Source organism: Seriola dumerili, unplaced genomic scaffold (genome assembly GCF_002260705.1).
Source record: "Seriola dumerili isolate Sdu_G_001 unplaced genomic scaffold, Sdu_1.0 BDQW01000018.1, whole genome shotgun sequence".
Lineage (NCBI taxonomy): Eukaryota > Metazoa > Chordata > Actinopteri > Carangiformes > Carangidae > Seriola > Seriola dumerili.
This window is the reverse complement of record NW_019174273.1, coordinates 805,375-820,374: the sequence shown is the minus strand read 5'-3', so window position 1 is coordinate 820,374 and position 15,000 is coordinate 805,375. Positions and strand designations below refer to the sequence as shown.

Genomic DNA, 15,000 nt, shown 5'->3' with positions numbered 1-15,000 from the left:
GGTCACTGCGAACATGGACATAATGCACTCAGTATGAAGGAGACAAAGCGTGCAAAGGAATATCTTGCAAGTTGATAGATTGGTGAAATGCATTGCTTTATTTTACTTATTTTACTTTAACAAAAATTTAAATATTAAAAACTATTAAACTAATTAAAAAATATAATGAGATGAAGTAGTTTCTATTCTATTTTTAAAATGTTTTTCTTTATCATTTTACCAAGAAATTATTATTAAAAGTCAATTTAAAACAAGTTGTGCAACCTGTTAGGCACTTGTTGAGACAAAGACATGACCATGTTGAATTGTCTTAACGACTTATTTTGCAGCATGAAACTGGGATGCATAAAGACCTGAATTGAATGGATTATTACCTTAAGGCTTAAGTTGTCTTATTTTTCAGAGGATGTTATTTCCCGCTAGAATTTTTTCTAGTATGAAAAAACAAACAAACATCAGAGCATCACTTACAAGCTTTCCATTGACATGAAGCTCTCCAGTTCTCCATAAATTAGTAGAGAAAAAGTCAAATATGAAATACCTCAAAGCTCCATCCAGTGCAGAAGAAGAGTGATAAATAATCCCATCTCTGCTGCAGTGTTGCTTGTGGATCTCTCAAAGCTTTAGCTGAGACCAGAAAAGTCCACTCGCTGTCTGGAGAGCAAAGGAAATGACCACTCTCCCACTCTTGGCTCACAGACTGACTGCCAGTGACACCGACAATGTGCTTTTGTTTACGTGGTGCGCACCCTGTGCCAAACCCTATTACGCACAAGCCACTGAGGGGTGGAGTGGTGTGTGTGTATGTCCCTGTGCGAATGTGTGTGGGAGCCTTTGACTAGTGTGGGCACAGAAAGTGGCTCATGCAATTTGGAAATAATGCTTGTGGCCCACTTTGTTGCACTCTGCGTCATATTTTAGGTATTTTATTGTTACTTGATAAACTATTGGACCTGTGACCGTTATGTGCAGATGTATTTTAGTAGCCTATAAAGTTTCAAGGTGCAGTCATTTACTGATAAGAGTGTTCTTCAAGCTGTTCTTTAATCTGTGTCATTTTGCAAATTTTCACACTTATTTAGTATGAAATATTAAAATGTCAGTTTATTTATCTGCTGCAGGATTTAATGTTTTGCTTTTCCCCATGCTTTCAGTGCTGGAAGATGGATTATGCGACAATGGGCCCCTGGGCATAGCCATGTAAAAGGCCCCCCACATCTATTAAATAGGAGAAAGACCCCCCCCCCCAGACTGATAGAGACCACACATTTGTTTTGCGTCTTTTTGTGGTCTTTCTTGTCTTTTGTGTCTTAGTCGTTTTGTATTTCCTCACAATCATTTTGTGCCTCTGCAGTTCTACATCTTTCAATGGTTGTTTTACCTCTGTGTGGTTATTTTGCATCTCTGTGTGGTTGTTTCGTATGTATTATGGTCATTGTTCATCTCTTTGATATTGTTTTGTGTTTTTGTGGTTATTTTGTGTCTCTTTGTGGTTTGTTTTGCATCTCTTTTGGGTCAAATTGAGTTTTTGTGGTCATTTTGTGTTCGTTTCGTGTGTCTTTGTAGTAATTGTGCATCTCTTCATGGTCGTTTTGTGTTTTTGTGGTCATTTCACATCTCTTTGTGGTTGTTCTGCATCTCTGTGCAATTATTTGCATAACTTTGTAGTTTTCTTAAGGCTTTTTGTAGTTCTTTGAGCAGTTTTATGTTTTGCAGGTGAATCCCAGGAGCCCCTGCGCTTTTGCCCGGTACGCGCGTTCTATCCATCTATCTATTGCTGAAAGACGGATAAAACGACAGCTGGTGGCACTTCTCAGTCTTTCTCATTATCCTGAAGGAAGAGGAGGATGGAGGAGACTAGTGTTGTGCAACCTTGCCTTAGCCTTACGTCAACAACTTGGCGCCGCCTCAGCTCGAACACGATTGGACGAGTTTAACCGTGCGCAGCGTTCTGATTGGCTCTTCGCGGCGTCACTCTACGCGGCTCTGTTTCCTGGTTGTAGCTGTCAAACACAGGCAACGGCTCAGATAACAACCGATGTCCTCAGTCGCCGCCCTGCATCGCTCCGAGCGAGGTTTATTCAGCCACAAAACAAGAAATCCTGTAAGTGGGAATGTCTGTTGTATCACCCTTTGTTTTTTTGGAGTTTTTAAAACCCATGTTAGGAATATTTAACCCTGTGTTTTTTGGCAGAGAGCCAAAAAAAGCGGAGCAACATCTGCAAGTTTCTCCTTGTTAGTGTCAGTGATATAATAACCTCTTCTCCTCAGTCATTGCGAAGGACACGCCAAGTTAATGTGTATGATTTTATTTATTTAAAATGGTGAAAACAGTCAAATGATCCCTGTAACGTTGGCCCTTGCTCTCGTCTTTTTATAACGTAAAGAGCTTATTCGTGACTGTTAAGACGAAGCTCGTTGTTGGTTTTCCTCAAAGACCAAACTGAGCTGACATTTTAATCCACAGCAAGATGTCAGTTTAAAATACCAGCGACTTCCTCTTGTGTAGTGATAGACAACGGAGCAATACAGCAATACATGGACCTGGCATCATAAACCCATGTGACGTTAATACCGCCTGTTGTTAAATGTCTGTTACATCAACATTACAAACAGGGCTCCCGATCTGCATCAGGAAATACATTTTAAAAAGGAAAAAATTCAAAGGAGCTTCACCATGTGTTTCTACGAAAACCAGCCTACATAAAAGGCAGGAACCCCCCCCCCTCCTTCCTCCTTCTCTCCTCTGCTGACTCATAATGAGACTGCAGGCCGATGTAAGTGAAATCACTTTGGGTTGTTATTTCCCAGTGTGTGAATGAGGAGGAGGGTGTCCCAGCATCACCATCAGGAGGAAGAGTGACACTTTTTGGTTATGTCAGTCCTTTTATTAGTGCTTCAATGTCACTCATAACAATTAGACAGTCCTGTGGCTCAGTCGGCTAAACTACACCCATCAGCAAAGTCCTGTCAGAAGGGTTCCTCAGGGCTAATTATTGTCATATTTGGCCTTTATAGTGTTCAGTAATGAGCAGCCTGTGAAAGGGTGTGAAGGCCCATGGTATGCCAGTGAGTGTTGGAGTGCAATACACAATGCAGGGGCTGGGTATGGGTTGAAACAGTTCAATTATAGTGCTGAGTATGCCAAAAGTAAACTAGAAATGTAAATAAAAAGCTCTTTTCATTTAACAATAGATGTTGTTTTTGCCTGAATATAACAGTCTAAAACTAGGGCTTTGTATTGAGCCTTTGTTACTGATGGAAATTTGTAATGCGTTGTATTGAAAACATTTAAACATAAGTAACCTTGTTTACTTAATCTTTGATTTGATATTTCCTAATTTGAATGACAAATGTAGCCAATTTTATACTGTTTAGTATAAAGTACTTGTTTATTATTACTTAGAATGAGTAATGTACTTAAGGATGCAACTAATCATTATCCTAGACTAAAACAATTTAGATTTGAACCAGGAACTAACTAGTCACAGAATAAATAAACAAGATTACAACTCTTACCAAATATTTAGGTTCAGCTTTTGGCACTTGACAGTTGTTTACAGCGTGTGCCGTGGTCACATTTTGGTTGCTCACAACAAACTCACTGAGGTTTGATATTTAGTGCTGGCAGAAGGGAATATTTCATATTACTAACCCATATTTTGATTTGATTATTTCTAATTGAGGTCTTTACTCTTCTTAGTCAGAATAGAGTAGCTCCTGAAACACATTTTCAACCATAAAGGGACATGAAAGCTCTTCTAGAAACCTTTTGTCACAGTTGCACTGAGAGAGAGAGAGAGAGAGAGAGAGAGAGAGAGAGAGAGAGAGAGAGAGAGAGCTATAATTATTTGAGTCCTATGGTTATATACTGTAGCTCACAGCTTTAGCACCTAACATATCCAGTTGTGCCACAATAGCAGTGCACTTTCAGGTCTGTGGAGAGTTTGCTTAAACGTCTTTACAACAAGCAATAAAAGAGAGAGTTTTTGCTAAACCGAGATAAGTAAATGTTTGCTTTTGGAGCGGCTTGCACAGTCATCGACCCACAATCCTAATGTACATTTTTTCTTTGTCATTTGGTCAGACTTTGTCTATTTTATGGTAATTTTAAGGCATATGATTGTTGCAGTTTAAGAGTTGTATAAAGTGACAAACAACAATTTATAATTTGGCCAAAAGTTGGCAGTAGGAATATGATGCTGATTTTTGGTGCTAATATTGGCTGACGCAATAGCATCCTACTTGTAATAGGTCATTTGTTAGACCAAACTGGTTATTGACATTTGTGCCATCTGTAGCCGTGTTTTATTAAAATGCATTAGAATCTGCTTTGGCGTATCCCACTCCCTGGAAACCTTTAGTCAAAGTGCATTACGGTGGGAATGCAAATACTTTTTTGGGCCGCCCCTGGTGGGAATTGAAGCCCTCCATCCCGCCAGGCCGGTCTGGTATCATGTTCTGCTCATTATGGAACACAGGGTCATTAAGAAAATGTGGAAACAGTATCCTAGCAGTTGCTTAATACTAAACTGAAAACATGTTATTATATTATTTTTTAATCTTCATTTCAGACAAGATATGGGTGATACTGCATTTTGCCCTTTTAATATAATTCGCCTACTTGGAAACCTCTCCAAAGAATGTGAAGACACAATTTTTATAATAATATTGAGAAAGAATCCGTATGACTGTAGTAACTGTGTATAATGTTGATTGGTCACATCAGGCCTAAACCAGCTTCATAAGGTCAGTATTGGCCCTGATACCAATCCAGCAGGTTGGATCGATGCAGGTCTAATCTTTTATTTTCTTAAGTTTCCTGTTTTACAGCAACTATGAAAACCAAATATTTTGTGCATAATTAGATATTTATCACAATATGCATGCATTGCACACATCAGTTAATTATCAAAGCATAGTGAATTTTATTATTGATTAACATGGCAGTTAGTGTTATCAATTAATCAATTTGTCTGATCATGTAGTGTTTTAAATGTCAGAAATAATAACAAATGATCATCACAGGCTACCAGAGGGGATGTGGTGTCCTTTAGGTTCTTCTTTAGTCTGACAAATTGTTAAAAAAGTGTCAACTTTATAATGATGGGACACAAAAACTTTGAAATTATTTTGCAAGAAAATATACCAAACATTTAATGGTTCACTGAGTTTCTCTGAGTAATGAAAGTTTCTCTTCTTAATTTGTGTCACAGGTGATATGAGCAGGTGGTATAAACAGACATCAGCACACACTGACAGCATTCCTCAACCTCTCCACTTCTTCTTCACGTGAACTTTTGTCCTGGTGTTGCAGTTCACCCCCCCCCCCCCTGCAGGCAGTGCTCCCTCCCATCAGCTTGCATGCCCCCTACACATGATCACCTGCCGTGTCACAGCCTTATAACCCGGGTATCCCTGCTCTTTCTCCTCACTGCACTTTACTTTCTCTGCAGGGCCAATGGCGTTCAGGAAGGCTCTGAAGAAAACGGCGATCATAGGGGGCGGGGCGGTCGCCACGGTTTTTGGCCTCTCACACCTAATAGAGTACAGGAAGACGCAGGTCAGTTGATGAAAGATGTGACCTCTTGAGTTTGTGTGCCGTTTTAAGAGTCATTCCAGCAAATGTTTGCTTCGTTTCTTGTTGTATGAATCCAGTTTGAATAGTGGCCTCCTGTATATGTTCCTTCAGACAGCCGTTAAACTCAAAGACAGACTTTGTATACCTGTAGATTATGGGCATGAATAGTCTTCTGCAAATTTGTAGGGAGGGGCTGCTTTTCAGGGCATGTCCTATCTAGATTTTGGAATGTGTTTGCCTTTTGCAGGAGGCACCAGTTGACTTGAAAGCCTGCACTGGATTGTAAACGGCTTAGTACCAGCAGCTTTTTTCCATTGTCGTTAAACACATCCACACACACCCAAATGTTTCTCTTCTACTTAAAGGTGTGATATGTGAAATGTCTTATATTAACTGGGGAACTGAGGATCTTGAGCTTGTTCTGTCACCAGTGTTAGACATAGATATGTTGAAACTCCTCCTACATCATTTTGTAGATAAATATGTGTATGGTAAATTTGAAGCTATGCAGGCGGCTAACTTAGCTTAGCATAGAGACTGCAGCTATCCTGGCACTGATATAAGGTGACAAAATCGTCCTACCAGCATCTGGATGTTAATGGTAGCTTCATTTATACTGTAAATACATGAGTTCTGTCAATCTTCTCATTTAACTCTCAACAAGAATTCAAACAAGTTTCTCTCACAGGTTGGTTTCCTTGCCAACACAGACACACGTCACCTAGCTCTAAGCCAAATTCATTTTGTCTGTTAAACTGTGTAGTGAACACTGAGACCACTGTTCCTGAACTCTGACCTTATACAAAATTCATATCCGAACCTTAAATAAATATGTCACTTTTTATTTGGTTCATCCATTCATCCATTCAACCATTCACTCACCCATTTTCTGCTGCTTTTCCAGTTCCTTAATTAATGATTCATTAAGGATATTGCACACAGCTTATTTAAAATAAAAGTCAATAAATTCATGCATTTTTTATATTTAACTTTGGTCAGTATGATTGTGAAGTAGATATCAAATCACATTCTATGTGGTATTGACAAGGTCTTTAAAGTCAGTGTAACTTGGTAAACCCTGTAAATACCTGTATATTACAGGTTTTGTGCCACATTGACACTTTTAAACTCTTTCACTCTTAAACAACCAGAGTATTCAGATGGAGCACATCTCCAAGTAATGACAGCGTATGTGGACGACACCAAAATCCTGAGGAATGACAAAAATTCAGACAGTTAGAGAACAACAGACAAAGTTTTACTGGTAGTCGAGGTCTGATGTTAGCGTCTCGCCTCATGACTGGTGACACTGGGAGCACTGGTCTTGAAAGACACTGGTGTTTGTCTTATTGTCAAGCCTCAAAACTCGTCTTCACGAACACATAAGTAACTACACGTCTTGGCTTCATTTGAGATGGACAAGCAGCTGTGTTTCCTCCTGACCTCTGACCTGACGTAGGCCTATTTTAGGCATGCCGCACCACTACATACCAGACTTTATGTGACTGTACAACCTAATGTGAACTCTGCTTTGTGTCCCGGCCCGATATTGTCTTCTCTTGCCCATCGTCGTCCTCTCAACCAAGCATGGATTGGTAAGCAAGAAGTCGACCCTGATGAAATATAATTATTTTCACAATAGTTTGTAATCATGCATGCGTCTAATCCCAGTAATTGCAATGCTGATGAGAAGAATGTCCATCTTGTCTCCTTTAGCAAGGGCATATGGGTTGGAGAAGATTTCAAGGCAGCGGCCGATTGGCTATTAGCATGGGCTTTGCTGTGCCATTCACTGACTTAACTTGATTACGGGAGGCACGCTGGGTCTTAATTCTGTGGCAGTGTTTGTCTGTACGCATCATCAAAAATAGACAATGATTATATCATCGTCTTGTTTGCGGTTGCAGGCCTAAATTACAAATGCCTGCTACCATTTGCAAGTCAAATGCCACGCTGGCTTCAAAGCAGCTTGATGCAATCATTTAACCTGAGCTGCTAAGTAGAAAAATGAATAAATATTTCATTAGAAGTGAAATCCCACATCCTTGTATCAGAGTGGAGCTGAGTGTTTTTTTTTTTTATTGTAGTTGTGATTATTTCTTTAAATTAATTATTTTGCTAATCAAACAATAGGTGTAAATGATGCTCAAAGACTGGAATTTGATTTATTTGGTGGGTTTTGCAAAGTTAAGCAGCATGTTGCAGCAGGTAGTAACCCTTAGCAAACTTTGCTTTGCTACTAATCACAGCAAGAATATGTTTGTTTTTATTTAACAACACCTCACTTGGAAACTAAAGGTGAAAATGAGACATTATAAGCACATTACAATCTCACTTTCTGCCAAGAAAGCCAGATCAAGTAAAAGTCCTGCGAAATATATTTAAAGTATAAAAACTACAAATTTAGCAGCTGTTATATTGAATATTATATTCCTTTATTATTACTGATCTGTCACTGTGTACGCAGCATTTATCATGTTGTAGCTGTTAGAGTTAAAGCTAGAACTAACTACTGTATTTCTTATTGTTGCTGTCCAATAAAGCAAAAAAAAATTGCTTTGAAGATCAGAAATGTTTGTTTCTATTATGTGTTTACATATTAAAATTCAGCCAATTAGAAATTAGTAATATCATGACATCATTCTGTCCAAATCATAACAGCCATGATAACTGAGATCATGTCTCCACTTGTGAGTGATGCATCACTCCCATCATTATAACAGTAATAATTGCATTTCTAGTCATCATGCTTCTGTACATATATTACGTTCCATCCATTACAGCACAATAATGCATATTATATGGAAGCATACAACCTATGTCATCACGCAGTCACACCAAATCCATAATGTATGAAAATGATTGCAAGTCATTATATCACGTTTTTTTTACGAGGTGATTATAATGCAAGAATAATGCATAAACACATTACACTGTGAATGTGTATGCAGTGTGCTTATAATGTTTCAAAATGCACCTCAAGGAAAGTGTTGCTATATTTGTTTTAAAGAATTTAAAATAGAGTTTAACATAGAGTTTAACATAGAAACCTATTTCACACAATTTAGGGAATTCAAAGTCATGAAAACTACTCATTGTGTTTGTGTTGGTGTGTGTGTGTGTGTGTGTGTGTGTGTGTGTGTGTGTGTGTGTGTGGGGGTGTGTGTGTCTGTGTCACATCCAGGCTCAATTAGCCCACGTGGCAGCAGAGGCAGAGCTGAAGGTTCCATATGCGGACGAGCTTCCGTCCCGGCAGGCCCAGCTCACGGCGCTGAAAACCACGGAGGAGTTTGACGTTCTGGTTGTTGGAGGAGGGGCCACGGGTGCAGGATGTGCCTTAGACGCTGTCACACGCAGTAAGCTCACTGTCAACAGCTCCTATCTGCTTTCAAGTACATCAATCCCCTGGGATGTAACAGGTTTCAAGCTCTGTAATTGTCCTTATTGGGTTATGATTGAAGGAGGGGAAACGCCTCATAGGCTGGTAACAGTTTATAATGTTGTATAATGGTCTCGCTCTTAGCTGGTACTAAAAATACCCTTTAAGAAATTAGGTCAATTATACTCAAGTTAATTGTTATTATTCAGCAAATATCTGAGGTCCAAATTAATAATTAAATACTCTGTTTGGTTGCATAGGAGTGGACCACAGTTAATTGCTTTTACGTGATTTTACTTTTGATTTTACATAGTCATATAAAGCATCATGGGACGGCATCCTTATTGTGATTACACCCTCAACAGTATTGTAGCTCTGAGTGATAAAAATACACTCATCTAGGTTACCTTCAAAGCACAGTGAGCAGCTGTGTGTGGACTCTTTTGCATCAGGTTTCCCCTCTCAGGCTACTTTAATTCCTCCCTAACCATCTGACTGGTGCAGGGAGCTGCGGCTACTGGGCAGGAAAAGTACCCCCTCCCCCCTGTGTTGAGGTTGAAATTTACATATTATAAATTTTAAATTTGCAGGCGCCCATTGTACATTTTTCTTAATTTATTTTTTGTGTTTTGTTGTTTAAGACAAATAGAGCATCACTATATCACCGCCTCAGCTCTTTTTCAGTGAAACTAAATGTAATTTTCAGTCACTTATGGAAGCTGTATCGACCAGTTTCATTATAATAAGTTAATTGCACGGTTGATATAAATAAATGTCCTGCAGGAGAGTTTATTATATTTTTGTCTGGTGTGCCACACTTCTGACACTGAAGGCTTTTAAGACGCATTAGTATAGTGTAGTATTAAACTATACAAGTGTATTAGTAAGTGGTTAAGTGACTCATCATGTATGATTTTCCTCAGACCTCAAGACTGCCCTCGTAGAGAGAAGCGACTTCTCTTCGGGGACAAGCAGCCGGAGCACCAAGCTAATCCACGGTGGAGTCCGCTATCTTCAGAAGGCCATCATGCAGCTGGACTACGAACAGGTTCCTCTTCATCTTTTTACTCTTCGTCTTCATCTCAACGTGTCGCTGTTCTTCCTCCCATCATCTTGTTGCTCTCATTCTCCGTCTGAAACAGTACATGATGGTGAAAGAGGCCCTCCACGAGCGAGCCAACCTCTTGGAAATTGCGCCGCACTTATCCGCGCCGCTACCCATCATGCTTCCTGTTTACAAGTAAGTGACAGACAGAAAGATGCCACGAGAGCACGGGCAGCACAAACACACAGATAATTGTCCTGTTAGCGTAAAGCTTTTCACTGAAGAAGATTTAAGTGCCATTTCATTTCTGTTTGTTGTGGCTTTTGATGACTTAAAATTATAATGTATTTCAGTTTATATCTGATTTTAATGACTGTGTTAATTACCAAGATGGTGGCAGCTGCCTTACTACTGGGCAGGGATCAAGATGTACGACCTGGTGGCTGGGATTCAGTGCCTGAAAAGCAGCTACGTCCTCAGTAAGACCAAGGCCTTGGAGCTGTTCCCCATGCTGAAGAAGGACAAGCTGGTGGGAGCGATCGTCTACTACGACGGTGAGTCAGTGCTCCCTCGTTTAACACCCGCTTTGCTTGAATCTGGATGTTTTCACATAGACTCCACCATGTGTGGACACTAATCTCTTTCTTTGTGGATTCATTACTTTTCTCTTTATTTTCTGTAAACATGAACAAAGCAGCTGAGTCAGTCTTTCTGTTTTCCCTTCTTGTTCCTAAGTACAGGCTTTGAATTAAATCAGCCAGTGATGGATTGATGAAAGTGACAATGAACCATGAGAGCATAATGGTTTAAAGTAGAGCTGTGTAAGGGGAAGGAGCCTCTCTGTGCTGAGTAAATGTAATGACATAAACGGTCTTGAAAACCCTGTGAAAACATGGTTTTAAAATGCCTCAACGTCCCTGTGAAAATATGACTTTTTGAATTTTTTGAAAATATGCCATTCCTGTAACGCAGACTCAAGGCCTCCTAAAGGGTGTCACAAGACAGAGCCGAGGGTCAGGAGATGTTTAAAGACATAGAAGATAATCAAAAACAATACTTTGTTTTAAACCTTAAATATTGACTCATGATATTTTCAGAAAATTCAGTTGTCTGTTTTTCCATAGCTCAACCTGTACTCAATTTATTTGCTGAGCTAAACACGGTGTGGTCTCTCTTTTGTGGGAAAACTTGTTGTTGTAGTTTGACAATTGCACAATTAGCATCAACAAAGCATCGCACAGCCTGTACAGCAATGCAAAATTAAAAGAGCCTGTGTCTGAATAAGTTGTCATATTATAGAAATAGTGCAGGAATTGTGTGATTAAACCAAACAGGAGATTAAAGATTCTCTGTTAGAACAGGCCTCAGATGTAAATCCCGCCTGTGGCGTTCTCATGTCCACTGGTCCCTGGCGAAATGTGTTGACAGGCTGGTAGGATGCCCTCTCCTCCCTGTGGCAGTAAAGGTTGCGTGTTCCCTGGATGGGCGCGGAGGAGAGCCAAACATATGCTGAGTGTCCAGCTGAGCGTGAGGAGATTCATGCCTCCGGGCATTGTTTCCTTTCCGCCACTGAAAATAACAACTTTGTGTCTGCGGGTGATGGGTCTGTTACTGTAGGCTTCACTGAGTAGCAGCTCGTCCTGTCCAATCACAACAGGTAGCTGTTTTATTGTTAGATCTGATGCTTTTAATTACTCTTATTTATGGTTTTCAGCAGTTTGGCAAAATGTTACAGCACATTAAATATGAAGTTTCATTTTTAAAACCAAAACAAACGTCCTTTTTCTCTCCAAATTATATTTTATAACTGGATTTACTGCAGCCTGGAAAAAGGAAAGAGCATTTTCTTGGTGCAAAGCAGCATATGTTTGATTTCCACCTCCTCCTCCTCCTCCTCCTCCTCCCACTCCCCACCATCATCTGCTCTGAGGGGGGACAGGGCCGGGATGGTGCAGGGGTGGGGCGTCTTTTCTCCAATTACGCCGTCTGGAACAATCACGCCCGTGACATTTCGAAATCTGACCTTCTCTCCCGGCGGTGTAAAGCGCAGAGGAGCGACGCCGTCGTCGGTCGGACCAGCTGAGCAACAGCTATTTCTCCCGCTGTCTTGGTTACCGCCGCTCCTGCTGCCACCAACAACAGCAGAGACTCTTTTTATTCTCACAAACACAGGACAGCGTATGTGTGGGCCTAATCCTCTCGTTTTGAATAAGCTGGGTGCTATATTTGTTTATATGCTCCCAGCCCTCTGGAAAATGCATCTACAGTGGTTTGTTACCAGTGCCCCCCCCCCCCCCCCCATGTATATAAATAGGAAGGACAAAAAGTGAGAAGTGCTTTATTATAATGTAATCCAGTACCACCTTTAACATGCATGTTGAACAAAGGTATTTGGCATGAAATAGGAAATAAATACAGTGTTAAAATATTTAATTACTTCATACTAAGAGATTCATCACCTGTAGTAAAATGAGTCGTGCATATTTGATACTTGAATAAAGTGCCTGCTGTATATCTGTCATTTTAAAGTGATCCTGGCTTCCTGTATCGTCGGCCCAGTGTTGTTTGAGTTTACCTTTGCTTTTGTCTAACAGAAAATGGTTTAGGAAACAAAGCTTGTTTTTACTTTTGCACACATTTTAAGTCAGTCTGGGTAAGAAATCCGGCTCACGGAAACTGTCTGTAAACACAACACCCTGCAGACAATAAGCACACACAACGCTGGTGGAGGATTAGAAAAATAGGTTGTACAATAGGAGACAGATTCCTTACAGGAGCCAGAAGGAAGAAAAACAAAATCTCCCTTTCTGGAGGTTTTCAGAGACAATAGACGAGAACACGATTGGCCACAACTATAACAAAGTGAAAAAATGATTAAACAAATTATCTTATTAATTTTACTTTCAATATGGCTAAAACCCTCTCTCTCTCTCTCTCTCTCTCTCTCTCTCTCTCTCTCTCTCTCTCACTTCTTCTCTGTCCCCCGCAGGCCAGCACAATGACGCGCGAATGAACCTCGCCATCGCCGTCACCGCCGCCCGCTACGGCGCCGCCATCGCCAACTACACTGAGGTGGTGCACCTGCTGAAGACAAAAGACCCGCAGACGGGCAAGGAGAAGGTGTGTGGCGCCCGCTGCCGGGACGTCATCACAGGTGAGGCGCGCAGTCTTTGCGCAATTTTTAAATGTCCTAATGCTCTAAAGTTTGGTTTTATTTTCATATAAAATATAAATTCATATAAAAGCGTCCTTGAGTCCTTGAGTCCTCTCCAGTCATCAGAGAGACTGGAGAATCCACTTTGAAGTGTGATTAGGTCAGACTTGAAAGGTCAATAGATATCATTAAAGAGTTAAAGAGAAGTCTGACTGGCTGTCATTTCAAAGGGGGTGAAATGATGTGACACAGACACACAAGGGGTGAAATAATTAATTAAGTACGTTTCAAATGTTACTGTGTCGCATGGAAATGATATGAAGGAAAAAGTCCTCTTGCTTCAAATGTTTCAGGTAACACATTTGGCTTCTTCTTCTGAGTGTTAAATGTAAACTGTAAGATACTTTTCTGTTTGACTGAGATCTATTTTTCACTGGAACACCAAACACACTTGACTCCTCCCTCTCTGTAACAGGACAGGAGTTTGACGTGAAGGCCAAGTGTGTGATCAACGCCACCGGACCCTTCACAGACTCACTGAGGAAGATGGACAACCAGGAAACCTCAAACATCTGCCAACCCAGCGCCGGTGTTCACATCGTTATGCCAGGTTACTACAGGTACGACACAACGCCGTCACACAGTCCCTGCTTTCCAACTTACATTTACTCCTGCTATTTCAAATGCATGAACTTGTAAATATTTATTCCTCTGTGTTTTCTCATCCCTCTTTGTAAATACTAATCTGGCTAAACTATCATCTGACCTATACCTACATGCATAAGACACTCTTCCCTGGTTAAGACACAGCAGAGCAGTAGAGTGGTTTTGTTGAAGTCGGGGGTTTTAAAGTTCATCGAAGCTTATTGAGCGAAACCCGAGGGAGCGCGAGCCCTTTGAACAGCGGCAGAAATGCCAACCACCTAATTCTCTTCCTTCCTTTCTCTCGTATTCCTCCTGCGCGCTATCTGGCCACCAGCCCCCCCCGCCTTTTCTCTTATTTTCTTCCTCTCTAACTCCTCACCTCCTCATTTGTTCTCCACCTTTTTCTTTTTTCAGCTCTTCCTCCTCCTCCTAACTCTTGATTCTTCTCTCAGACACAAATGCAGTAAATTAGACAGGAAAATAAAATCATCATAGCAGCCACACTCATGAGACAGTAACAATAATAAAGTATTTGTTTTATTAATGAATCCTCTTTTTGTTGTTTCTGTTCCACAGTCCTGACAACATGGGGCTGCTCGACCCGGCCACAAGCGACGGACGTGTCATCTTCTTCCTGCCCTGGGAGAAGATGACCATCGCCGGCACGACAGACACCCCCACCAGCGTCACGGCTCACCCGATCCCGGGGGAGGACGACATCAACTTCATCCTGAGGGAGGTTCGGAACTACCTCAGCGCTGACGTGGAAGGTACAGGAGTTTTCTCTTGTGTGTTTTGAAGAGCACGCTGTCTAACTGACTCCATTACCCAGACATCACCTGGCCGGTTCAAGTTTCTTATGGTTGCTGTTGCCATAGTGACAGTAGACACCCATGCTAACTGCTCCCTACGGTCCTGAAACACGTTTCACTGGATGGTTTTTGTATGTTTTGAGAAATATGCAGAACAGCAATTCAAAAAGCAAACATGTAGAAAGTTAAACAGAGTTTATTTGTATACCCAAAGATCACATGTGATGTCTCAGTGCTGCTATATGCTCATAACAGTCCCAACCAAACAAGTTCCTAAAGACGAGAAAAAGCTCCTCACAGAAACCTCAGGATATAGTGGAAACATGGAAGGAAACATAGGAAAATGAAGGAGAGATTTGTGTTTTTATTTTATTATTTTTATCA

The 15,000-nt window shown here is 40.7% G+C and overlaps 1 protein-coding gene across 2 annotated transcripts in view; it reads left to right on the top strand.

The window, feature by feature from the left end:
* Positions 1-2,021: 2,021 nt before the first annotated feature.
* The window catches only part of gpd2 (glycerol-3-phosphate dehydrogenase 2), a 34,859-nt gene continuing 21,880 nt past the window's right edge, over positions 2,022-15,000 (top strand). The window contains exons 1-10 of one of the 2 annotated variants that reach the window (XM_022760436.1): positions 2,022-2,104; positions 5,457-5,563; positions 7,168-7,176; positions 8,766-8,937; positions 9,884-10,008; positions 10,103-10,200; positions 10,396-10,559; positions 12,995-13,159; positions 13,635-13,779; positions 14,381-14,574. In XM_022760436.1, coding sequence (XP_022616157.1) covers positions 5,462-5,563; positions 7,168-7,176; positions 8,766-8,937; positions 9,884-10,008; positions 10,103-10,200; positions 10,396-10,559; positions 12,995-13,159; positions 13,635-13,779; positions 14,381-14,574 — 1,174 coding nt within the window. In that variant the 5' untranslated portion in view covers positions 2,022-2,104; positions 5,457-5,461. The remainder of the gene's footprint in view (positions 2,105-5,456; positions 5,564-7,167; positions 7,177-8,765; positions 8,938-9,883; positions 10,009-10,102; positions 10,201-10,395; positions 10,560-12,994; positions 13,160-13,634; positions 13,780-14,380; positions 14,575-15,000) is intronic. The other variant, XM_022760437.1, reaches the window with a different exon arrangement.